Source organism: Hylobates moloch, unplaced genomic scaffold, assembly GCF_009828535.3.
Source record: "Hylobates moloch isolate HMO894 unplaced genomic scaffold, HMol_V3 SCAFFOLD_15, whole genome shotgun sequence".
NCBI classification, from domain to species: Eukaryota; Metazoa; Chordata; class Mammalia; order Primates; family Hylobatidae; genus Hylobates; species Hylobates moloch.
In genome coordinates, this window is record NW_026652290.1 from 59,765,272 (window position 1) to 59,791,248 (window position 25,977).

General features: G+C 44.4%; 1 protein-coding gene and 1 long non-coding RNA gene across 9 annotated transcripts in view; both read right to left on the reverse strand.

Annotated features, from left to right (window-relative positions):
• Positions 1–9,080, reverse strand: part of LOC116483173 (uncharacterized) — a 20,081-nt gene extending 11,001 nt beyond the window's left edge. The window contains exons 1-2 of one of the 2 annotated variants that reach the window (XR_004252199.2): positions 6,466–9,080; positions 3,318–4,413 (exon numbers count right to left, since the gene is read on the reverse strand). This is a non-coding gene — a long non-coding RNA (uncharacterized LOC116483173). Of the gene's footprint in view, positions 1–3,317; positions 4,469–6,465 lie in introns of both variants that reach the window. The other variant, XR_004252200.2, reaches the window with a different exon arrangement.
• Positions 9,081–12,110: 3,030 nt separating this feature from the next.
• The window catches only part of LOC116483172 (protein Jade-3-like), a 59,696-nt gene continuing 45,829 nt past the window's right edge, over positions 12,111–25,977 (reverse strand). For 2 of the 7 annotated variants that reach the window (XR_009209951.1, XR_009209949.1), the window contains exons 4-5: positions 21,818–21,991; positions 14,342–21,676 (exon numbers count right to left, since the gene is read on the reverse strand). Coding sequence is in view for 1 of the 7 variants with exons in the window: in XM_058428392.1 (XP_058284375.1) it covers positions 23,762–23,863; positions 24,950–25,027 (180 nt within the window). In the remaining 6 variants the exon portion in view is untranslated. Of the gene's footprint in view, positions 13,867–14,341; positions 21,677–21,817; positions 21,992–23,413; positions 23,441–23,740; positions 23,864–24,949; positions 25,028–25,977 lie in introns of those variants that run through there. The other 5 variants (XR_009209948.1, XR_009209947.1, XR_009209950.1 and 2 more) reach the window with 5 other exon arrangements.

Here is a 25,977-nt window from a genome sequence, read left to right on the forward strand (position 1 = left end):
TTATATATTATATATATGTTTATATATTATATATTATATATGTTTATATATTATATATTTATATTATATATAAATATATATGTTTATATATTATATATATTATATATGTTTATATAATATATATAATATATGTTTATGGAACGAAGTGTTGCCCAATTCTAGAATTGCAACAAAGCTGGTTGAGATCTTAAACTAAATTTGTTGTAATTTTGTCTTTTTACAATACTCTTTCTCATGCCACAAGGGATCTAAGGGGGGTTCCGATCTCATGTGTCATCAGTATCATCCTCCAAGCATGTATTAAACATTGGCTACATGCAGAGGGCTAGAAATAGAACAATGGCTAACATGAATGGAACACTTACTGTGGGCCAGACATTGTGCTCAGTGATTTACCTACATTAGTCTGTGAGAGGCACTACTGTGTTTCATTAACTCAATAATACCAACAATTGTGAGTTACACCACTGTGTACTAAGAAAGAAAAAGGAATCTGTCAATTAACTGGAGCATGCAATACCAGTCAGGATATGCTAGACTGTGCTGTCAAAACACAGAACCCCAATCTCAATGGCTAAAGAAGAAAGGTTTATGCTTCTGTTCTTTCAATGCCCACCCGCTGCAGCTCAGCTCCACATTCTCTTTACTGTGGGACTGGGCCCACGAAAGAGCCTCGAAACAGCCTCCATCTGGAACTTTGCTGGCTGCTGAGGTGGATGAAAAAGAGCATGAGCTGAACGACAGTTGCCTTTGAAAGCTGCAGCCCAGATGTGATAGATGTTGCTTGCTTCACACTCCATTGGCCAGGACAAGTCATATGGCTTGGAGGTGGAGTGTGGGCTTCTCTGGCAGGGCACTTGTAGAGGCACTACAGTCGATCTAGGAGTGGGAATACACAATCTCCTACCCCCATATCAACTGTAGGACATAGCCCAATTTCAGAAAGATTAAGATGAAAAAAGCTGCACATCCTAGAATTGATGAAATACACAATATCATCCCCAGTACACAGGTGAGGAATGGAGGCTTAGGTGGGTCATAAAATGTGCTTGAGATCTTAGAGCGGCAGAGCTGGGGCTTCAACCCCGGTGTCACTAACTCTACTTTAAACCACCCAACTTCCCAGGTGTGGCCTAAATGAGTCCTTACCAAAATAGTAGGATCTGTCAGGTCCTGGGGAATTACTCTCTATTTATTTGTAATTTTTTTTTTTTTTTTTTTTTTTTGGAGATGGAGACCTGCTCTGTCACCCAGGCTAGAATGCAGTGGCATGATCTCAGCTCACTGCAACCTCTGCTCCTCACGTTCAAGCAATTCTCCTGCCTCAGCCTCCCAAGTAGCTGGGATTACAGGTGCCCGCCACCATGCCCAGCTAATCTTTTTGTACTTTTATTAGAGATGGGGTTTCTCCATGTTGGCCAGGCTGGTCTTGAACTCCTGACCTCAGGTGATCCGCCTGCCTCAGCCTCCCAAAATGCTGGGATTACAGGCATGAGCCACAGCACATGGCCAGTAATTTTTTTTTAAACCTCTTTTATTCAAAGATGCATTGAGTCAGCACTGTGTTAGGTACAACACTAAAGGCTAAGACTCTAGTTCTCCTAAATAAAATGCCCCAGGTCAGCCAGGGGCCAGAAGGAAAGATCCACAGAGGTCAGTCATTAGCTGTGGAGCAAAAGGAGTGTGCTCAGAGGGTAAGATACACATGACCTCTTCCCATACTGGGCTGGCCCTGGTCATAAATTGTCCCGTAAAGAGATGACTATTTAGTCAGAGGCCTGGTGGGTGCAGTTTGAGTGCTAAGAAGCAAGTGAGCTGGCCGTTGGAATGTGAGTGTGGGTGGGTGGGAGGGGGAAGTGGCCACTGGCTTCCACTGAGTCACAGAGGGCTGGGTGGGGAGGCAGCTGGGCTCCACCTTGGTGCAGCAGGAAGGAGAAGGGCAGGAAGAGAAGGGGTGGGGCAGGGAGAGGAGGAGGGCGGGCCCAGGGCGCAGCAGATCCAGGCTGTGAGCAGGCCTTTGGTATAAACACTGCCCATGGAAAAGCACCCAGGATCCAGGTGGCCACCCAGAAGGCCCCTTCTTGAGTGTAAATCCGGGTTGCTGTGAGAACATCCAGAACCCCTGGTTTTGTCAGGTGTGAAATTCAGAAGCTGCTGGCTGGAGTGTCAAATACAGTCCCAAGAAGTAGAGATTTGGGGTCCTTTAGTTGCCATTCCTCCCTCTTTCTCAACTGTACACATATCCTGGAAGTTTTTAATTGATAACTATGGTTTCAACTATGAGCAAATCTTTTTTTTTCCCCCAAGTTACTTTTGTTGTACCATATTATCAAATCTTGACAACTCCTGAATTTATAGCTCTAGCCAAGACTATTCTTCTGCTTTGACCTGTATTTGCTGTAAAGACATCAGTGTGATTGTTAAGATCCACAGTTTTGGAGTCAGACATATCTAGGTTTGAGTCCTGGCTCAGCCACTTATTAGCTTTGTGCCTTTGGTCAGGTGTCTTAAGTTTTCTGTGCTTCAGTTTCTTCACTTACAAACTGGAGATCATCATGTGCTTACCTTATGGAGCTGCTGAGAAGATTACATGAGATTATGTACAGTGTGTAGGCAGTGCCTGGCTCATAGTAACAATTAATGCAGGTATGTTTATGGCATTCAGTTGCCTATTACTCATCTTTTTTTTTAAAGCTTGTATTTCCTAAACAGCCAGACACTAAACAATTTATATCATTTGAGTCTAAAAAACAAAAAAGTTTTAAAAGCCATGAAGTAGGTGTCGTATTCTCTCTTTATAGGTGAAGAAACTGAAGCTGACAAAGCATCTGTGTAAGGTCTCACATCCTGGTGGTGGCCAAGCCTGGCTTTGGACAGACTGATGCCAAAGTCCTCCTCAGCCACAACAATGACCCCATCTCAAACCATATTCAAACCAAAATTCACGTTCCATACCTGTTTGTCTGCTTAAAATCTCATTTTGCTGGAAGGATGTTAGCAAAAACCAACCTTGCTGGGGAGAGAAGGGTGTAGACAGGAAAGGTGGTGCTAGACTCTGCTTTCTCTATAGCCCTACCCCATTCAACCCCAGGCCAGTTGAGGTCCTTCCCAAATATTCCCCTCCCCACAGACATCCTCTTCCCTCCATCTGCTCGCCCTCTGTTAGTCCCTCCAGATGTTTCTGTTGGGTTATTGTCACAGCCTCCTAACTGGTCTTTCTGCTGGAGACAGTACCTAGTAGGACATCAAGAAATAATCAATCCCTTTGTTCTGCTAATCTAATCCTCCCTTTTTTCTGCTGCTAACATGTAACTTACATGTTCATTTCATTCTCCTAAAGGCCTTCAAGCAGGGGTGTCCAATTTTTGGATTCCCTGGGCCACACTGGAAGAAAAATTGTCTTGGGCCACACATAAAATACACTAACACGAACGAGAGTTGATGAGAAAAAAAAATGCAAAAAAAAAAAAAAATCTCATAATGTTTTATGTTGGGCTGCATTCAAAGCATCCTGGGCCACAGGCGGCCCGTGGGCGGTAGGTTGGACAAGCTGGCTTTAAAGGCTCCTCATTTCCCATAGGACACAACATTAAGGGGAGTTAAGCAAAAGAGAAGTCCAGTGTGAAAGGTTTTGGGGTCCCTTGAAGGAAATGGAATTCCCAAGGTTTGATCCTCTGCATCTGTGGCCTAAGGTTTAGGCAGGACTCATCCTCCAACAGGAGATGTTGGATTTAAGAACCCAGTAGACAGCTGCTTCCCAGCCCTCAGCCGCTTGTCTCCACTTCCCCAGTAGGGGTCAGTAGCGAGCAAAAGGTGTTGCCATAAGATGGGGCTAGTGACCTCGCTTCTGAACTGGGTATTCTCCAGTTCCCTGGGCAGATGTCCGAAGAAAACACTCTGGCCACACAATTGGTCTTTCATTAGCATCTTTTCTGGCAGTCTCAGGGAAAATTTAGGACTGAAATGACTGGAAAAGGAATTCTTTTTCCTCTCTTTTTTTGGCGCCTCCTGCTCCTCCTTCTGGGGCCAGAAGACTCCTGAGCTGGGTGGAGAGGGATTGGAACCAAAGTTCTGCGGGGAGGGCCCACTGTCGCCGGGGCTGTCCACCGCCGCCTCAGGCCCTCCAGAGAATTGTCATGGTAGTCACTCCTTTGGCCTCTACCCTGGAGAGCCCCACCCCCAGGGTGACTCACCCTTTTCCGGGCCAGGCTAAGCAACTCAGTGGGAGGCCCAGTGGGGAACCCCATTGGACTCCGTTGGGTGTGCCCCTTACATGGCACGTGCCCTGGAAATTCCTGGGTGGTGCATGGCTCACTTAGTGTGTAGCCCGAGCTGGACTGACAGCTTCTCTTAGCCTTGTTTGAATGTTTCCTGGTCCACACACCAGGCTTAGAGTCACAGACACATGGAACCCTAGAGCAGGAAGAGAGGGCACAAAGAGTTCATCGCTTCTGCAGCCATGTGCTTCCTGGAAAACAGCACAACAAGGGGAAAGGGATTTTCTCAGTCAGTTAATCACAGCAGCGGGGTTGCTGTGGAACCTTAAACTGTTACGGGGCTGGGGATGGTAAGAATGCAAAACAAGGCCAGGTGCGGTAAATCTCAGCACTTTGGGAGGCCGAGGTGGGCGGATCATTTGAGGTCAGGAGTTCCAGACCAGCCTGGCCAACATGGTGAAACCCCACCTGCACTAAAAATACAAAAATTAGCCGGGCATGGTGGCGGTCACATGTAGTCCCAGCTACTCGGGAGGCTGAGGCAGGGAGAATTGCTTGAACCTGGGAGGTGGAGGTTGCAGTGAGCCGAGATCGTGCCACTGCATTCCAGCCTGGGTGACAGAGTGAGACTCCATCAAAAAAAAGAATGCCAAACAAACAAAGGAAAATCCTAAAGATATTCTCTCATTTGCTATTTACCTCAGGACAGTGGCTGACCTGGTGGGGCCTGACCCAGTCAGACCTGTGGGTTTATACCCACTTGGTACAAATCCTTGGGCTAGTTTAAGATTTACAAACATGTTTCTTATTCCCTTGAATTCTAGAGCTTTAAAGCTAGAGAAACGTCAGAGAGCACCCAAGTCCCTCACTCAAATGAAGAGACCTAGAGGCTGGGTGATTTGACCTAGGCACACTGTTCCTATTGTTGATTAATCATGAGTCACACCTGGAACCCAAATCCCCAACACCTTACACCGATTGTCAAATGCGCATCCTCTCCTAACCTTAGGCCAGGTAGAGGTCTGGTGGAGAGGCAGTGTGGCTTATGACCAAAGGAGCTGGTACTGGGGAAACAGTAATCAAATGAATAGTGTATCCCTTGGGTTAAAAACCTTACGTAGAAAAAATTTATTGTTTCAGTGGGGAACTACAAATCATTTATAGCGCACCCCTCAGGGTTATGATATTCTAGCCCCGTTCACTGCAGTCTCTACCTCTCAGGCTCAGTGATGCCCCCACCTCAGCCTCCTGAGTAGCTAGGACTATAGGTGCACACCACTATGCCTAGCTAATTTTTGTATTTTTTGTAGAGATAGGGTCTCTACAAAAGACCCTATCTCTACAAAAAAAAATTTTGTAGTATAGGGTCTCCCTGTCTTGCCCAGGCTGGTTTTTGAACTCCTGTGCTCAAGTGATCCTCCTGCAGGAGCCTCCCAAAGTGCTGGGATTACAGGCATGAGCCACCACACCCGGCCCATTGTCTTTTATTATATTTTTGTTTTTTTATTTAAAAGACAGGGTCTTGCTATGTTGCCCAGGCTGGTCTTGAACTCCTGGCCTCAAGTGATCTTCCCAACTTGGCCTCCCAAAGCGCTGGGATTGTATGTGTGAGCCATGTGCCAGGCCCCTTGTTCATTGTCTTTAAGCTATTTTGCACATCCATAAATTGTAGGTAATCCATAGATACATAAATTCTGTTCTGTCTGGTAGAGATTTGACTTTTTCTCACTCCCACTCACTTGGCAGGAAAAAAAACCCACTTTGTCTTCATTTGCAATTCATCTCAACATTTCTTTACTCCATATAAATTTGTGTTGTTTTTTTCCTTTGAACCAATTATAACACCTATCTGGTTTCTTCGTATTATTTGAGCAACATAAATTCCTTAACATGTGTTCTTTTAAAAATATATTTATGGAAGTCATAATTTTACCTTTTAACAATGTCACACCTGTCTACTAAGCCCAGCCATCCCTCTGTGTGGTGCAGTGAATAGGTGCTAGATGGATTTGTTTCCATATCCACATGAGCTGCTCTTGGCTGAGTTTTTCTGGGGAGACAGTGTGTGTAAAGATGGCAGATAGGGTTGGTACAGGGTGACCTGGGTCCCCCAGCCCCATGCAATGGACTGGTGTTCCCCTTGACACAGTATCCAAGAACAATGTCAGAGAATAAGTCCTATCCCCTCTGAGAGCAGGAAGCTGGCTTAGAAGCAGATAAATGGCCAGCCCTTAGAAGCCAGGCTTACCTGGGCATAGTATAGCCTAGCTAGATGTCTCTTTGGGTCATCTTTCCCAGGTTTGAAGGGTCATCTTTCCCAGGTTTGAAGGGTCATCTTTCCCAGGTTTGAATTTTCTTCTCTTTTTTTTTCCTTATGGTAATTAGTCCATTGAAGATAACAGAAGTATTTACCTACTACACTAAAAAAGGGGGAAAAGGGAGAAGGAAGTAGGAAGAAATGAGGGGCAAACAGGGAAACAAGGAAGCAGGGAAGCAATGAGGGAGAGAAAACAAAGGGTAAGGTAAAGAGAATTGTCTTAGTCCATTTGTATTGCTGTAAAGGAATATCTGAGGCTGGGTCATTTATAAAGAAAAGAGGTTTATTTGGCTCATGGTTCTGCAGGTTGTACAAGAAGCATGGTGCTGGCATTTGCTTGGCTTCTGCTGATGGCCTCAGGCTGCTACCACTCATGGCCAAAGGCAAAGAGGAGCTGGCATGTGCAGATATCATGGCAAGAAAGAAAATAAGAGAGAGGGGGAGATGCTAGGTCCTCTTTAACAACCAGCTCTCATGGGAACTAATAGAACAAGAACTCACTCATTACTGTGAGGATGACAACAAGCCATTCATAAGGAATCCACCTCTGTGACCCAAACACCTCCCATTAGGCCTCCCCTCCAACATAGAGGATCACATTTCAACATGAGGTCTTGGGGAAAAACATCCAAACTATAACAAGAATACACTAGAGTAGTCTTCGCACCATTATTTCCTGAGCTATAGAAAATGAACTAAGGACACAGCATTAAGCAGAGATTGATGAGGCCATGCCCTTGGCACTTCTGATTATGTGACAGAGAAAGCCTCAGTTTGGTGCTGCTCTGTCTTCAACACCTCTCTTAACTTTTCCTTTCCCCCTCTTAACCAAGGATGAGGAGGCCTGGGGCTCAGAGCCTGTGGTCAGCAACAGTATCCAGTTAGAATTTAATGCCGCTGCTCTGTTTTCATTGTGTTTAGTTTACTGTTTTATAATTTCCTCCTATTTATACCAAGATATATTGGTTTTCTATTGATAAAAAGTTTCTTTTTAAAATAATTTTGCTTAGCTTTTTAAAGGAGACCCAAGAGGGAAAAAAATCACTGGATGTAAAAAAATTAATATTAGGATATGCAAAAACCGTGGCGGTGGCACAGCAATGACTAGAATTAAGGACTGAAATCGAGAAGAAAAAGAAAAAAAGGCAAAGAAGAAAGGAGAAAGACAGCAATAATAATGAGAGAAGAGAAACTGCTAGAATCGTGCTGAGGTGGGGGATACTAGAAGGGCAGAGTTGACCATAAAGTGAAAAAGAGGACGTCTGAGAGGGACGAAAGAGGTTCTTGCTTTTGCATTTGGGGTCTGGAGAGTGGATGATTTGAGGGTGGTATTGGTGCTGTGTCAACTGTATATTGGCTGTTTAGGAGACTCTGGGGAGTTCAGAAAACTAGAAGTGGTTTAGGATGGCTCTGACCTCTCAGAAAGGGAAAGGGGACTCTACCATGGGTGGCTCTGCGACAATTTCTACAGCCTCTCTGCCATTAAACAGTGACTTGAGTAGGTATCACTCCGTTTTTTCTTCTTTCTTCGTTGGTATGCATTAGTTGTTTTAAAATATCTAATTGCAAGAACTCGTTCTGAGCAGCTCAAATTTTCGTGCCGAGGCATGAATTAGTGTCCAGTAACTCAGAGCCTGTCTGCTCTCTACTTAATTTAGATATATGCTGGTTGGCACAAGGCTTATGGTGCCAAAAAATCTTTCATTTCTGAAGCTTTCTAGCCAGCTCCATGAAAAATACCACCATAAATACTCATTCCAACAGCTCCCCAGACCATAGTCACAAAGCTTTTACACTGCATTTACCCGGAGCTTCCCGGCCAAGATCATCTCAGTGGTACTTCTCCAGGGTCATTGGAAATGTTCGTGTCCTCCCACCACCTACCTGCCTTGCTGTGTACCACCTTCCTTTCACCCCTGGGTGAACAGTCCACGTGTCCAGATGCCAGGTTGAAGCTGTGGGCCTGATTTCCTGCAGTGGTAAACCTTTGGCTCCCCAGCTTACCACACAGTGATTCCCTGGCCAGGAGAGGTATTGGAGGCTGAATCCTCCAACTTTTGGTGCGGTCTGCAGGGTAGATTTTCTCAGTTGAATTGTGTAGGGGTAGTAGGGAGAGAGGTCTTGGAAGGACATAGGGTTCTTTCTCCCACCCCACAAATTGCCCTATAATCTCCAGAGTTATTCAGTCCACAGAAGCAAGCCAGTCTTGTTTTCAGAGGCCAGGCATAGACCAGTCACTAGCCAGCCACTACAAGATATATTGTGAGGCTCCTACTGTTTCTCAACCCTGGCTATGTGCTATTAATATAACTGGGGATCTTTAGAAATCATGATGCCTGAGGTCCGTCCCAGACCATTTAAATCCTGTCTCTGAAAGTAAGCCTGACCATTGGTACTTTTAAATTGAGATATAACTTAGATGCAGCAGAATATACAAATCTTAAGTATATAGCCTGATAAGTTTTTGCATATGTATCTGTCTAGGTAATTACCACCTAGATCAAGATGTGGATCACTTCCAGTCTCTCTAAGGGCTCCTTTCTGGCCTTCTGCAGTATGTGTGTGTATATGTGCGTGTGTGTATATATATATATACACGTATATATATACATGTATATAAACGTGTATATACATGTATATATAGTATATATATACATACACATACACATGTGCATGCAATACATATATATATACACATATACACGTGTGCATGCAATACATATATGTATGCATATATTAATAGATCTATATGTAAAATATATGTTACATGTATTTAACTATGTTCATATATGAGGGTAGTCATTTTGGGGTGGTGGTGTCGAGGAGGAAAAATGTGTTTTTCTTTTACCTGGCTTAGGTTCTCTGAAACCCTGTAAAGTTGACTAACAAAAGACATATTAAAAAGAGAAAAATAAACAGAAGTTTATTAGCATGTGCATCCTGCTTACACAATGGAGTGCTCAGAGATGAGTAACCCAAAGGGGTGGGAGAACCTGGGTTTATATAGCATGTTAACAAAAGAACAATAAATTTTTAGAGAAGTGACAAGACAAAGGAAAATAACGTTGAATTTCTAGGGCTGCAAATTGTGGGAAGGCAAATATATGGAGGATCCAATGGAAGATAAGGGCTAGTGAGCAAGGTTTGCTGTGCAGATTCCTCCAGTGCCTTCTCTGGGCTGATGAGCATCTAAAATGGTCTCTGTTGATTAACTTCTGTCTTTTCTGGTAGACAGCAGAAGAGGAAACACCTTCACAAATTATATCCAGCTTTTAGGCAAATAGGGGGAAGGCTTTTCTTGTACCTGCTTCTTCTCATTTGCCTTCAGCTCAAAATAATCCTTATGCCAAAGTGGCATATTTTGGGGTGGCACATTCTGATCCCCTTCAAAAGTATCAGGGCCCACTAGATCAAAAGCAGGACAGCCGACACCTCTTCTTTAGACCTTCCCAGTCTTCCTAACTGCAGGAAACCTGTATCAAGCATTCTGGGTCCATCTCTTGGGTCCCCTGACTAGGCTTGATTGGGAGGGAAATGCTCAGGACTCCAGGACAACTCTCACCCTAGTATTTACACTGTTAGCATTTAGAATGAATCACTGGAAGGTGACTGAGTGATGGGTTCAGAAAGGTAGAACTCTTTTTTTTAAAAAAAAGTAAATTTAACAAGTCCTGCTCAGAAGGTCCAGAACCTTTCTTTTAAAATGGGGATGTTCTTCTCACTTCCCTTCTAAATTAGAGGCCTCAGCTGTACCCAACACAAGAAAAGCCCTATATTACCTCCCTGATATTGTGTGTGTGCACGTGTGTGGTTAAAATATACGTAACACAAAATTTACCATTGTAATCATCTTAAGTGTACAATTATTTGTATATTCATATTAAGTATATTCACACTGTTGTACATTAAGTATATTCACACTGTTGTACAACCATCACCACCATCCATCCACAGATCATTTTCATCATCCCAAACTTAAACTATGTACCTATTAAACAATAACTTTCCATTCCCCCATCCCCCAGCCCCTGGCAACCACCATTCTACCTGAGTCTCTAAGAATTTGACTATTCTAGGCATCTCATATAAGTGGAATCATATAGTATTTGTCCTTGTGTCAGGCTTATTTCGCTTAGCATAATGTCTTCAAGATTCCTCCATGTTGTAGCATGCGTCACAATCTCCTTCCTCACTAAGGCTGAATAATGTTCTGTTACCTGCATGTATCGCATTTTGTTCATCTGTTCATCCCTTGGTGGACATTTAGGTTATTTCCACCTTTTGGTATTGTGAATAATGCTGCTGTGAACACTGGTGTGCAAAGAGCTGCTCCGGTGCTGCAGCATTCATATTTTTCCAGTGCTCCCCTGCTTATTCTAACATGCAAAAGAGACTGACAACCTGAAATAACTGAAGGATCAGAAGCCAGTTTAAAGAATTTATTCACGTGAAAGGCTGAGAATAGTCATTCAGATAACACAGACTCCAGAGAAATGGGGTCAGTGCACCTAAGTTAAAAAGTTCAAATCTTGCTTATATAGGAAGGAAACAAAGAAATTTAACAGGATTACAACATTTTCTATACAAGAATGGTTTATGAGTTACGACAATTTGTTAGTTTTTTTCCTTCCCTTAGGGCTTGTTTTCATGTCCTTTCCGATTTAAAATAGTATATTTAACAATCCGTTTTAGATAACGTGATCACCATGAAGTCTCTGTGTGAGAGAGGTAAGAAGAAAGTTTATTTATAATGAAGACAAACAGTAAGAGGGAAAGGATTTTCCCTGGTGCCCTTTAGTCATTCACAACATTTTACAAAATAATGTAGGTAAGGAAGAAGGCTTATCTGTGATTAGAGAAACATAGGTTACAGCTGCCTAGGTTTCAGCCACCTGTCATGTCTCAGGCCCCCATAATCATATTCCTTTAGGCTTAAAATAAAGTTTCAACAGCTCAGATTTTGAACTGGTTGTTTTCACAAGGTCCTCTGTTCTGTGGGTTCATGCCCTATCACTATTCTCAAAGCCAGGCTTCTTTGCAGGGTAGCTGCGGAAGACTCAAAGTGGCAGAACCAGGCAATCTCTCAGCGTTTCTGACTCATCCCAGGCCATGGTCAGGCACTGCGTCCCTGGAGGTGAACTCCTGTCATCCTTTCTTATCAGCCACATCAGCATGCCCAAGCCCTAGAAGATCCTGTGCGTCTTTGTAAATTGGCCCCCTCTTTGCTTGAAACCAACTCTGCATATCAAGGATGGTAGACAGGCCTTTGTCTTCTACAGAAGATGGTGCTGCACCCTTTTCCCAGGGCAGGGAGCACCTTTTAGCCTTCACATTTACAAGACTAGAAGGGGCCACTGAAGGTATTGTCATAGAATAAAGAAAATCTTGCCAGGTGAGGTAGTAAAAAATCTTGCCAGGTGAGGTGATAGCATGTCTGTAGTCCCAGCTACTGGGGAGGCTGAAGTGGGAGGAACCCTTGAGCCCAAAAGTTCGAGTTCAAGCTGGGCGATACAGCAAGACCTCATTTCTAAAAAAAAAAAAAAAAAAAAAAAAAAAAAATATGCTCCAAGATGACTTCCTGTTTCAACCAAGTCCTGGGAGGTGCTGGCAGCCTTTAACTTCATGCTTCTTTAGCTAAAAAAATACCAGTTTTGCACCCTGCTACATTCATGGGTCTACCCTGTGACAGGCTCTGGCCTGGTATCTGAACCTGAACTGTGCATAGAGTGGCATTGGCAGAGGCTGCTTGGGTACAAAAGGGTCACTGTGCCATGTGGGCTAGGGAGAGGTTCATTGCACCCCCTAAAGGGGTACACAACATGGCTTGCTGAGTAGTGAGGGTCCCAGGGATGATGGCTGCACAGTTGTCATCTCTAAGGCTGGCAGCCCAGGATCCCTGGGTTGATGCCCTGGACTGGGACCTCGGCTTCCTCACAGACTGGTAGAAATGGACATGCCAATGCTTGCCTTGGCTTCCATGGCCAAGTCATCTGTGAGCTCATGGTGCACCACTGAGGCCTCCTAAAATGAAAGTGGGAGGTCAAAGTTCAGGGTTATGCAAGCAGGAGCCTAGGCCAAGGAAATTTGAAGTTTTACTGCTAACTGGCAGAAGCAGCCTTGGAATATTCTGATTCCTGGATAATCCTCAAATGCTAATCAATCAACGAATAGAGAAACTGATTCTTAGAGGAGTAGTTTCCAATCTGTCCCTTTTCCAGAGCTATAGCCAGTTTAATCTGAATTTCATGCTCCCAAGCTCCCCCTCCCCTGGGGGTGTGGTATGAAGTGGTCAAGGTTCTGAGAGCAAGCCTGGCTTCTAGAGATACGTGTACCCAAATGGGAATTGTAACCCCTAGAACAAGTAGCTAGAATTAGCAAGGCTTTCCAGTCTTCTGGTTTTCATAGAAGTTCTTGCCTTGAGGACTGAATGGATTGATAGCGAGCGCCTAGAAATTAGGTTTGCCTGTTGGTGGCCAAGCATTTCTGTGGCTACTACCTTCTCTAGACCTCCTCAAGGTCAAAGTCTTCTCTAGGGTAGGGGTGTGTTAATTCGTTCTCGTGTTGCTATAAAGGAATGTCTGAGACTGGGTTATTTGTAAAGAAAAGAGGTTTAATTGGCTCAAAGTTGTGCAGGCTGTACAAGAAGCATGACACCAACATTGCTCAGCTTCTGGTGAGGGACTCAGGAAGTTTCCAATCATGGTGGAAAGTGAAGGGGGAGCCAGCATGTCACACGGTAAGAGCAGGAGCAAGGCCAGGAGTGGGGAGCAGGGAGGTGACACCCTTCTTTAAGCAACCAGATCTCATGTGAACTCAAGAGTGAGAACTCACTCATTATCCTGAGGACAGCACCAAGCCATTCATGAGGGATCCACCTCCATGACTAATGGGTGGACCCATTAGGCCCACCTCCAAACACTAGGGATCACATTCAACATGAGATTTGGAGGGGACAAAACATCCAAACCATATCAAGGGGTGAAGAGAAAACTTCCCCTTCGCCCTCTAAAGGCTTGCTGAAAATCAACTGACCAAAGCAGATTAATAGGAGAAAAGGTATACAAATTTTTATTTTTAGGTACACAGCTCGGGGGAATTGAAGGAGAATAATTACTCAATAATCCAACAACGTACAGATGCTTATACACCCTTCTTCACAGGAGAAGGGAGATGGGAGAAATGTGGCAATTCGAAGGACAGTAAATAATTTTTAGGGGAAAATAAATGGACTTGGAGAGCATACAATGGCCTGGGACAAAGTCTGTTGAGCCTGCAGAGCAGGTTTGTGACAAAAGTCTGTCTAGGTGTGTTGACAGACGTCAGTCTTTCTTCCTGCAATATGAGTTCAGTTAATGAAAACTTGGGAAAGGGACCAGAGGTCACTGTTGTCTCCTTTGGTGAGTCTGAACTTTAGGCAGATAAGGGATCTTGGGAGAACAATTTATCCTGTGCTTTGGAAGAGACAGAGAATTGAGAAACAGTACTAGGCAGGGAGTGGCGGGGAGGTCAGAGAGACCTTGCGGGGCATGGTGGCTCACGCCTGTAATCCCAGCACTTCGGGAGGCCAAGGCGGGCGGATCACCTGAGGTCGGGAGTTTGAGACCAGCCTGACCAACATGGAGAAACCCCGTCCTACTGAAAATACAAAAGTAGCCGGGCGTGGTGGCGCATGCCTCTAATCCCAGCTACTCGGGAGGCTGAGGCAGGCGAATCGCTTGAACCCGGGCACTGGATATTGCGGTGAGCCGAGATCGCGTCACTGCACTCCAGCCTGGGTAACAAGAGTGAAACTCCATCTCAAAAAAAAAAAAAAAAGAGAAACCTTGAGGCTGCTTCAGTCCAGCATGTCAAAGCACCGTATTTTAGGATATCACTTTCTAAGCCCCAACATATTTAATAACGGCCATTCAGTTACACAGCCAGGAGTGGCTGTCTTCTCTTCATCAGAGCAGGAGCTGGAGCTCTGAAGCAGGAGGTAGGAATGGGGACCCTGGCCAAGAATAGGGTGTTAGGGACTCCCATGCCTGTTTGCAATCATCTTCCCCGTGCTAGGCTCCAGCCCCCAACAAGCTTTAGTGCAAGTCACACTCCTATGCCCTGAAGGATACAGAAAGGCCACAGGAAGTTTGCTATCTGGTAGAGGGAGTCAGGCCTACCTATAGGATAAGGAACCAGTGCCCCAAATAAAGCATGAGCAGGGAATGCATAGTTCTGTTCCCAGAGGAAATAATCCTGAAGCTGTGTGTGATGTGGTTCTGTTAAGATTGCCCCGTTATTTTCATACAACTTTGGTATTATTTTAAGTAATAGCAGAAACTAACATACTAAGAGTTTATTAGAGTCAGATGTGTGCTAAGAACTTTTTAATCTAATTTGATTTTGTTAAAGACAGGGTCTCACTCTGTCACTCAGACTAGAGTGTAGTGGTCTGATCATAGCTCACTGTAGCCTTGACATCCTGGGTCAAGCCATCTTGTTGCTTCAGCCTCCTGAGTAGCTAAGGCTACAGGGCATGTGCCATCATGTCCCAAATTAAAAAAAAATTTTTTTGTAGAGACAGGCTCTTACTATGTTGCCCAGACTGGTCTTGAACTCCTAACCTCAAGAGATTCTCTCACCTTGGCCTCCCAATACACTGGGATTATAGGCGTGAACTACCATGCCTGGCCCTTGTGCTATGCACTTTAAATTCATGGAGCTGTTTAGTTGCCATGACAACACTAGGAGGAAAGTACTCTTACTATTATTATTTCCATTTTACAGATAAGGAAACTGACCCTCAAAGAAGTTAAATGCTAGTCCTAAAATGGTCCACCTGGTAAGAGGTGGAGCCAGAATTTTAGTCCACTTTGGTCCAATCTTGAAGTTTGAGTTGTCAATGTGATGCTATGCTGGACATTTGAAAGTACCTAGAGGCACATTGAAGGCAGCTCTGAAGAAGTGGGTCCTGGTTTTGGCGTCAGTACTATCCAGCTCTGTGGCCTTACACCAGTCCCTGTCAAGGGTTCGGTTTTCTCCTTGCTTGTTTTAATGGTTGGGCCAAAGGACTACAAATGTGCCTTTATTTCTAAAAATGCTCTCAAATCTAGGATTTTCAAGTTCCTAAAAATGAAACCAACTTATGCTCACTCTTGTTAATGTCTAAATCTGGAAGAACATTTACCAGGCAAATAAGGTACAGTCGTACCCACTCACTCTCTGGCTTCCGAGGAGACTGCTGTGAAGGATGAAGTGTGGTGGTAGGGGTGGGAGAGGGGTATGGGGGTGGGGAACCCACAATCGTGTTGACAGGAACTCACTGAACATACTCTAGTATTTGTACAGTGTGTATCAGGATAGACTGCTGTGTCAAACAGCCCCAACGTTTTAATGGCTTAACCCAAGAAAAGCTTATTTCTAATTTAGGAACAGCCCAACCTGTGTCCTAGTTGGCTGCCTCCAAGGGGCTCTTCTCCAGGGAGCTTCTCAGAAACCCAGGCTCCTCCTCTCTCATGGTTCTGCCTGTCTGCTGGGCCCTCAGGGTACTTTGTTTTTGGTTGGAGAGAAGTTTTAGTGTGCAGGAAAATAGCATATTTGACTTCTGTTCCATTGCATGGGCTAGAATTAGTCACATGGCTCCACCTAACTTCCCACAACAAACTGGGACATAGGGAACTTACTCTATCAGTCATAAAGACGCTCCACAGATGTCCTCTCTGGTTGTTGATTACCCATTTTCCCACCATGACTGTTCATGTGACAAACCTGAGTGTCCTTTGGGAGGAATAAAATGACCCCCCTTTCCTTCCTTGATTCTCTAAAAGAAAGTAATGGAACTTTCTTTAAAGAGTGCAAAGACTTTCTTCAGGGTCTTGTCCTGGGATCAAAGGTAACAATAATATTAATAGTAGATAGCAGTTACTGAGCATATGTTATATATCAAGCACCTACATGCATTATCTCAGAGTAAGGGCAAATCTCAAGGTCTGGATGAGAAGCGTAGAATTGAGCAATGATGCAATTGTATTTACTTTTTCTATAAATGACTTTAATTTCTATTTTGAATGTCCATTCTCCTAGGTGGCAGCATCCTTATTTCATTGATTTGGGTCCCTGCCCTATCCCAAGTTTTGACTAAGTTCCCAGATGATGGGCGGTAGCTAGGACTTGCTGTTGCGTTTGCTGATCTATCCACAGTGGCACCTGTCATTATGTTGCAGTGTGAGGGCTGACATTCTTGCAGGCTTCTGCCTGATGGTCCTCCTTTACTCCATATCTAAAACCCATCACTCTCTTTGCTACCTCAAAACCACTTCGTAGTTCACAGGCAGCAAGCCACTGTTTCCAGCACCTGGTTCTGACCTAGAGCCTCTCTGTCTGAGCACATTTTGCAAACAATTCCTCTGCCCTGGAGACAGGAGGCACCTGTCCTCTCTGCTTTCCTGTCACTCATCATTGCACATCAGGGACTCCAGATCAAGTCCCTGGGCAAGGAGCAAGGTGCAGGCCCCACTCTCAGGGACTCTGCCAACTTTCTGCCTCCCTTTGCTTCTTTCCTCCCTTCCATAGTCCTGATAATCCCATATTCCTGGAGACATGGCAATCTCTTTGTTTTTCCAGTTCCAATATTTAGGGCACAAACTTGACACCTTCAATTATTTCAGACTTAAGACTTTTTTTTTTTTTTTCCTGAGATAGTCTTGCTCTGTCACCCGGGCTGGAATGCAGTGGCACAATCTCGACTCACTGCAAACTCCACCTCCCAGGTTCAGGCCATCCTCTTGCCTCAGACTCCAAGTAGCTGGGACTACAGATCCTGCCACCAAGCCCAGTTAAATTTTGTATTTTTAGTAGAGATGGAATTTCGCCATGTTGGCCAGGCTGATTTCAGACTCCTGAGCTCAGGTGATCTGCCAGCCTCAGACTCCCAAAGTGCTGGGATTACAGGCCTGAGCCACTGCACCAGGCCCAGACTTAAACTTTGCAGTTCAAAAGGCTTTCTTCTGACGGCTCCTAAACTGTTGTGCTGCTTTTCTGTCATGTCATTTGTCCTGAGGCAATGAATGCTGCAAGGCAGTAAAAGACTACAGACGAAATGGGAGAAGGCCAACAGATATAGGACATAAATACAGAGTGTTTAAAAAAAAAAAAAAAGCTTTAAAAATTTCCCAAAATATTTTCCCTGTCACAATCTCACTGAATTCTCAGTGACCATCCTACAATAGAGGTGCCATTAATATTTCTGTTTTTTAAGAGGGTCACATTGGCCAGGTGCAGTGGCTCGCGCTTGTAATCCCAGCACTTTGGGAAGCTGAGGTGGGAGGATTACCTGAGGTCAGGAGTTCGAGACCAGCCTGGCCAACATGGTGAAACCCCATCTCTACTAAAAATACAAAAATTAGCTGGGCATGGTGGCACATGCCTGTAATCCCAGCTACTCAGGAAGCTGAGGCAGGAGAATCGCTTGAGCCAGGAGGCAGAGGTTGCCGTGAGCCGATATTGTGCCACTGCACTCCAGCCTGGCAGACAGAGCAAGACCCTGTCACACACACACACACACAAAAGAGGGTCTCACTATGTTGCCCAGGCTGAAGTGCAGTGGTTATCCACAGGCACCATCCCACTACTGATCAGCCCTGGAACTTTGACCTGCTCCATTTCTGACCTGGGTTGGTTCACCTCTCCTTAGGCAACCTGGTGGTTCCCTGCTCCTGGGAGATCACCATATTGATGCTAAATTTAGTGCAAACACCTGATGGTCACAGCTCACTGCAGCCCAGAACACCTAGGCTCAAGTGATCCTCCCGCCTCAGCCTCCACTGTAGGTGGGACAACAGGTGCATGCCACCACACCTAGCTACTATCTCTGTTTGACAAAAGAAGACACTAAGCTACATTCTTAAGATGCTTTGCAAGGACACTTCTCAACGTACTATGTGTGGAAAAAGTTAAGGTTATTTTGAATTGGCAAAAAGTTAGGATTGGGGTACTTAAAAGGTATTCACTGTTTTTTTAAGGGTGAACATAAACTTACTGATACAAAATCTTGCCTAATGACAAGTCTTAGACTTCTTTAATAAATTCCTAAGGCACACTTGAAATTTGTAAGTAAGGCTATTATTTGGAAATGGATAAAACAACAGGTTTGTGAACTATCCTCTTAATTAAGTTAAACTCCCTCTTGCAATCTCTTCTAATGATTAGCTTATTAGAAAAATCCTTTTGTTTGCCAAGAGTGTGAATGTAAAGTTTGCTTAATTATTCAGTAATATTGATTGAGGTGATTTTGAGGCCCCTGTCTAAAGAATAATTCGCTTTTAACTCTCCAGTTTGCAGCATTTCCTCCCCTCAACTTTTGAATCTTTCCCTAAAATTTAAGTTTCTTTTTCTTTTTCTTTGAGACAGAAACTCTGTCACTCAGGCTGGAATGCAGTGGTAAAATCTCAGCTCTCTGCAACCACCTCCTGAGTTCAAGCAATCCTTGTGCCTCAGCCTCCAGAGTAGCTGAGACTACAAGCACGTGCCACCACGTTCGGCTAATTTTTGTATTTTTAGTAGAGACAGGGTTTTGCCATGTTGGCCAGCCTGGTCTCAAACTCCTGACCTCAAGTGATCCGCCCACCTTGGCCTCCCAAAGTGCTGGGATTACAGGCATGATGCATCATGCCCTGGCCTGAGGTTTATTGAATGAATACTTGCTGGGCACTGACCGGGTGCTGGGGCCTGTGTGGGCACTGGGGAAGCAGGAGGCTTTATGTCCTAAGGTGGGGCCTGGGAGCATCTCAAAGGAGAGAAGGTAGTGAGGCCATGAAAGGGGTACTTAGAATGAGAAGTTTAAGGCAGTGCCTGCCTCAGACCAGGTAGCCAACTAAATGTTTGAGGTATGAATCAAAGTTGTGTTGGGGAAGAAAGAAAACCTTTTTCCTCTACCCTCTTAGGTTCAGTGACTGGGACCCTGCAAAATAAGCTGACAGGTGAACAGGAGAAAAATGTTCATTTGATATGCCTAGAGAAGACCTCTCAGAAATGAAATGAAAACTCTAGAAAGGTGGTCAGACCACAAGCCTTATCTACTATCCAAACAAAGGGCAATGTATTTGTGGAGAAGTGGCAAGACAAAGGAAAAGCGTTTTGAGCTTCCAGGGGTGGTTAATTGTGGGAAGGTGAATATATGGGGAAGCCAATGGCCAATAAGGGTTTTTAGTAAAGTTTGTGTGTGCAGGCTCATCTCAGTGCTGACTTGCCATCTTCTTCATGGCCATAAAACTCCCCTGAAAGGACTGATGGAAACTCCCATTTCTCAGAAGTTTCTGCTCTTAGATAAAGAAAGCTTTGAGAAGTCTTTGTGCATCTGTTGATTCTCAATGGCATTCAACTCAAAATAACCCATACAACAAAGTGGCATATTTTCGGGCAGTATATTCTGCTCCCCTTCAGCTGCAAGGGATGCTAAAAAAATAAAATAGGAAATACCTTCTATACCTTCTCTAGTCCCTCTCGGGAGAATAACTCAACTTTTCATAGAATGCTCATTCACTGACCTGCCTTGACAGAATCTCACTCAAGGCCCAGGGCGAGTGGGCCTTTATATCCAGTGAAGTGCATTCTTACCTTAGTCTCATAGTGCCAGACAGCACAGCAGAAAAGATTTGGAGCAGCACGGGACCCAGTATCAGGGCTGACCCCAACACAAGCACGCACACGAGCCTCTGGAGAGAGTGGGTTACCACAGGGGCAGTAGCCGGGGATGGGTTTTGGGGAACATGGCTAGGGCTCTCATTTTTAAAAGAAACCTGGTAAAAAGTTATTCTTGAAGCTCACAGAACTTTGCTCGGGATTCCAGATGACACTTATCATAGAGCTTCCAGAGAACTCCTAACCTAGATATCTAGGGGATAGGCTCAAGTATCTCCTAGATGATGGGCTAGGGCCCATCATCTTATGGTGGAAGGAGGGATGCCTGGCACCTCAGAAGTCTTGCAGGCATTTCCAGATCCTCACTTTTTGTTGAAAAAGACAACAGCTTCCAGTGGGTAGTGGGAAGATTCAGACCTTCTCAATGGAGCTTGGTGCAGCCTGCACTGGGCTCTTTATTAAGAGGTATCTAAGTGTTGTTGATATTGCCACTTATTTCCTTTGCAAACACCAGAATCAATAATGGCCATTTTTCAGTGGTTAGGCAGGTTTATAATGAAGCCTGGAGGTGTCTCTAAAGGAAGGAGTCAGGCTAACCTGGATTCAAATCTTGGCTTCACCACTTTCTAGATGTAGTAGGCTAAAGAAGGCAGCAAACTCTTTTCTATGCCTTCTCCCATTAAAAGATGAAGTCTGGAAAAAAAAAATCGCTTGAACCCGGGAGGCAGAGGTTGTGGTGAGCCGAGATCACGCCATTGCACTCCAGCCTGGGCAACAAGAGTGAAACTCTGTCTCCGAAAAAAAAAAAAAAAAAAAGGTGAGGTCTATTCACCCCTCCTTTAATCTGGGTTAGGCCTGTGGTTCACTTTGACCAATAGGATACAGCAGAAGTGATGCTGGGGCAGAAGACGACTTGTAGCTTCTGGCTGGCTCTCTTAGAATGCTTGTTCTTGGGACATCCCTCTGGGAACACAAACTTCCTGTGGGGAGGCTATGTGTAGGCAGGTGCTCTAGATGACAGCCCAGGTGACAGCCCCAGGTCAGCACTTGTTCAATAAAGTTTTGCTCTACTGTGCTTGGCCATCCAGCTCAGTAGAGTCTTCAGAAGACTACAGCCACAGCTGACATCTAACTGCAACTGCATGAGAGAACCCACGTGAGAATCACCCAATGGAGCTCTGTCAACCCTAGGATCACAAGCAACCATAGTAAAGTGTTGTTTTCAGCCACTCTGTGTTGGGATATGTATAGCATAGAACCTCAGGTGAGATATGGAACCACTCTGAGGTTTTGTTTTCTTCCGCAAGATGAGCAAAATAACAGTATCTACTTATAAAGTTATCATGATATGAATGCAATAATGATGGAAGTGCCTAGCATAGTAGTGCCCGGCACACAGTAGGCCTTCAGTATATTCCAGGTTCCTTCCTGCTCCTTCTCTAGGGTGCTCTGTATTCCAGATGTGTGTGAATCTTGGTTGCTGCTCTGAACTCACTGGGCAAAAATTCAACATCCTCCAAGAGAATGCCTAGAATCAATTTTGAAAATGGGATCGGAGAGTATTTGATTTTTCTTTCTGGGGCAATCTGTTACCCCTTAGGAAAAATATCAAGAAAATTGTATTTTTTTCTTTCTCCTCAATTTAAAGGGTAGAAGAATTAAGCTTTACCTTTTTTAAAAGACAAGAAATGTGCTTGCTCACACTGAAAAGTACCGGCATGAAATGAAACAACTTTCCTTTTGTTTCACAGCCAGCAGGTTCTCTTCAATACCCCAGCCCCGGAAAGCTGCAGATTGGACAACCGGCAGACTTTGTTGAACAGATGAACAACTGTGGCTTAACCTGTTTTGGGAAAAAAAAAAAAAAAAAGAAAAAGACCTGAAGCAATTGATAAACAAGAGGCTGAGGTCAGTGTGAAGGAAGAGTAAATGAGGCCAGACTGGAGAACATTGAAACATAAGCCTCTTTCATCTCCTGTCCTGAATTGGGTGTGTGAGTAATAGTCAGGACTAATCCTGCTGAGAAAGGGATTGAGAATCTCTTGGACTGCCTGATGCTGGAGTTATGCTTTTTTAATTCAATTTTATTTTATTTTTGGAAAATTGTAATGGAAGTGTAACATAGAAAAGCACACAAGTCATAATACAGTTGCATAAGCTTTCATAAACGAACATATCGTGTGATCAGCACCCAGGTCAAGAAACAGAATATTGGCTGCACCCCAGCCCCCGGCATTCCATACCCTCACATGGACAATCCTGACTTGTAACCCAGTCCTTATTATTTTTTATAGCTCCACACATAGAACACATATAAAATACATCCGTGTGTTTTCTTCTAGAGACATTCTATGCACCTGCTAGAATATGCATGTGCTATTATATTGCACAGATGTAGTAAAATGTTTTTTGTTTCTTGAGACAGGGTCTTGCTCTGCCTCCCATGCTGCAGTGCAGTCGTGCAATCACAGCTCACTGTAGCCTCAAGCTCCTGGGCCATCCTCCCACCTCAGCCTCCTGAGTAGCTGGGACCGCAGATGTGCACCACCATTCCTGGCTAGTTTTTGTATTTTTTTTGTAGAGATGGGGTTTCGCTATGTTGCCCAGGCTGGTCTCAAACTCCTGGGCTCAAGCAATTGGCCTGCCTCGGCCTCTCAAAATGTTAGGATTACAGGTGTGAGCCACTGCACCTTGTGGTAAAATGTTTTAAACGCTATGTAGCATATTACCCAGACTGTTCTGCCTGTTTTTATTTTTCACATTTATCTTGGTGATCATTCCATACCAATACATAGAAAGCAGCCAGATTTCTTTAGTAGTTACCTAGTATTCCACTGTCTGAATGGATCGCAACTTATTTAATTTTATTCAAAAGCAAAGAGGTTGTGTCCAACCTTTTGTAGTTGGTTTTTAAGTATATATATTCTTAGAGGTACCATTGGTGTCCTTTATTTAAGGTGGCAACTAGGCACTGCTCTCTAGAGGCTCTTAAAAACACTGCTAGTTCTCACTCCTTTCTGAAATGTGTTGGGTGTGGTGCCGCCTGGAGTGGTTGCCTATTTTATTCCCTCATCCTGTTAGAACTCAGTTGTTCCATGTTTGAACATGTAACCAGGAAGTGGAAATAATGTCCCTGACACCCCCACTTCCTTTTCTGGCAAATTGGTATCCGGTAAATGAATCCAATGACTTTCACCCACCCCTGTCCTTCAGGCAGCTACTTACTCAGCATTGTCCTTGCCACAATCTGGAGATTTCGGAAGATGGACCCCAAAAGCTCTTCCAAACAGGACTAGTTGGAAGAAACAGTGTTTGTTTTGGTTGAACCAAGCCTTCCCTTTCTGCCTGCCCTTTCCTCCTTCTGTGGATTCTTCTCACCCCTCACCATCAACCCCAGCCCTGCTCTGAACTCAGTTCTCAGAATAATTTACTGTGAGTTCAAGACAGTGTCTACTTCTTTCTTCCAGTGGTATTTGCCCTTTACATTTCATGTCTGCCATAATTACAGAACAAAAGGCTTTGTCTCCTTAAGGCTTTTGGGTTGCCTGACAGCAGGAACAGATATATTTAGGGGCTAGGGCAATCTCCTCACCTTTCTCCTTCACTAGCAGAATCATGCCTGTCCTTCTTCAGCCCCCAGAGGATGGGCCAGAAGGGGCAGGCATGGCTGGTTCAGGACCTCAGCAGGAGGTAGGAGCATCTCTGTATCTGTTACCTACAGTGAAGGGGTACATGTCACCAGCTTGTGCAAAGGGGTGCCAAGCCTGAGTTGCAGAAGCATGTCCTCCATAGGCACGTATCAGGGACCAAGGGCAGCCCTGATTCAACAGAGAAGGGAAGCACATAGGGGTGTAAATATCAGGAGGTAACAATCACAGGAGCACCTCTGGGAACTGACAACTATACCTTCTCTGGGCCTCAGAGATGGCAAAAATAGCAATCCCCTCACAGAGTTGTAATAAAAGTTAAAGGAATAAATATTTAATCATAGTAAGCACTCTATATGTTTATTTCTTGTTTATTTTATTATTTATATACATTTTTAGAGATAAGGTCTCACTCTGTCGCCAAGAGTGGAGTGCAGTGGCGCGATCACAGCTCACTGCAGCCTCAAACTCCTAGGCTCAAGTGATCCTCTTTCCTTAGCCTCTTGAGTAGCTGGGACTGCAGGCGCTCACCACCACTCCTGGCTAATTTTTTGGTTTTTTATAGAGATGAGGATTCACTGTGTTGCCCAAGCTGATCACGAACTCCTGGCCTCAAACGATCCTCATGCCTCAACCTCCCAAAGCAGCACTCTATAAATGCACTCTAATTATTGTGTGAGGTGGTCTGGACACAGTGGTCCCAATTCTTATTACCAGTGACTAGATTAGCTGTCACTGCTCTATTTCTCGTCCTCTGACTTGCCCTGCCCTCCTGACTTGGCTATTCCAGCCTGAGCATTTTTCTAGTCTCTGCAGACCCCTTCATTGCCCTAGTCTCATGGTATCCAGGGGCTCCCCCACCTCCAGGTAAGGGGCTCCTCAGAACAGTGGCACATCACAAAAGGCACTGACAAGAACACCACTGGATAGAAAATGATGTCTCATCATGTGAGCTTCTAAAATGGCTTGAGTGTTTTATTCAAGGTAAGCAATGCTCACCTTCATTGTCAACTAGAGCAATAGCATTCAATAACACTCTTTCATAGTTCCAAAACTGTCAGAGGTTTATGAAACATTGTCTTAGTCCATTTGTGTTGCTATAATAAAATACCTGAGAATGGGTAATTTGAAAAGAACAAGAAATTCTTTCTCACAGTTCTGGAGGCTGGGAAGTCCAAGATCAAGGCACCAGCATCTGGTGTCTGATGAGGGCCTTCTTGCTGCATCCTCATCTGGCAGAAGAGTGGAAAAGTGAGAGGGGCAAACTGCTTCCGAAGCCTCTTTTAAGAAGCCATTAATTCATTCATAAGGGCAGAGCCCTCAAGACTTGGTTACTTCCCCAAAGGCCCCACCTCTTAATACCACCACAGTGGGGACTAACTTTCAGCATGAATTTTGGAGGGGCACACGTCAAACCGTATTAAATGTCTACATGGAGGGTAAGGTTAAGTCTTAACTTCTACCTGAGGTCTTCTCAACATTTTCCCCTCAAGGTTTGTTTATTTGTTTATTTATTTATTTGAGACAGGGTCTTGCTTTGTCACCTAGGCTGGAGTGCAGTGGCGTGATCCTGGCTCACTGCAACCTCTGCCTCTCAGGATAAAGCAATTCTCCTGCTCCAGCCTCCAAAGTATCTGGGATTATGGATGTACACCACCATGCCTGGCAAATTTTTATATTTTTAGTAGAGAGGGGGTTTCACCATGTTGCCCAGTCTAGTCTCAAACTCCTGAGCTCAAAGCGATCACCTGCCTCAGCCTCCCAAAGTGCTAGGATTACAGGTACAAGCCACCACACCTGGCCCCTGAAGGTTTAAACTCTTCATTCTCCAAGTTTTTGCCTGCAGCTATCATTTGTGCATAGTCTGCCTAATGATATCTCTAGTTTTCTAGTATGAAACAGAGGGACTGTATTGGGTTGAATAATGTCCCCCAACTCCCAAAAAATTCAAGTGCACCCAGAACCTCAGAATATGATCTTATTTGCAAATAGAGCCTTTGTAATTAATTAAGATGAGGTCATACTGGATTAGGGTGGGCCCTAAATCCAATGACTGGTGTCCTTTTAAGAGAAATGAGAGGGAAAATGAGACACACACGCAAACACACACAGGAAAGAAAGTAACACAGCAATGGAAGGAGAGATTGGAGAGATGCATCTACAAACCAAGGAATGCTAAGGA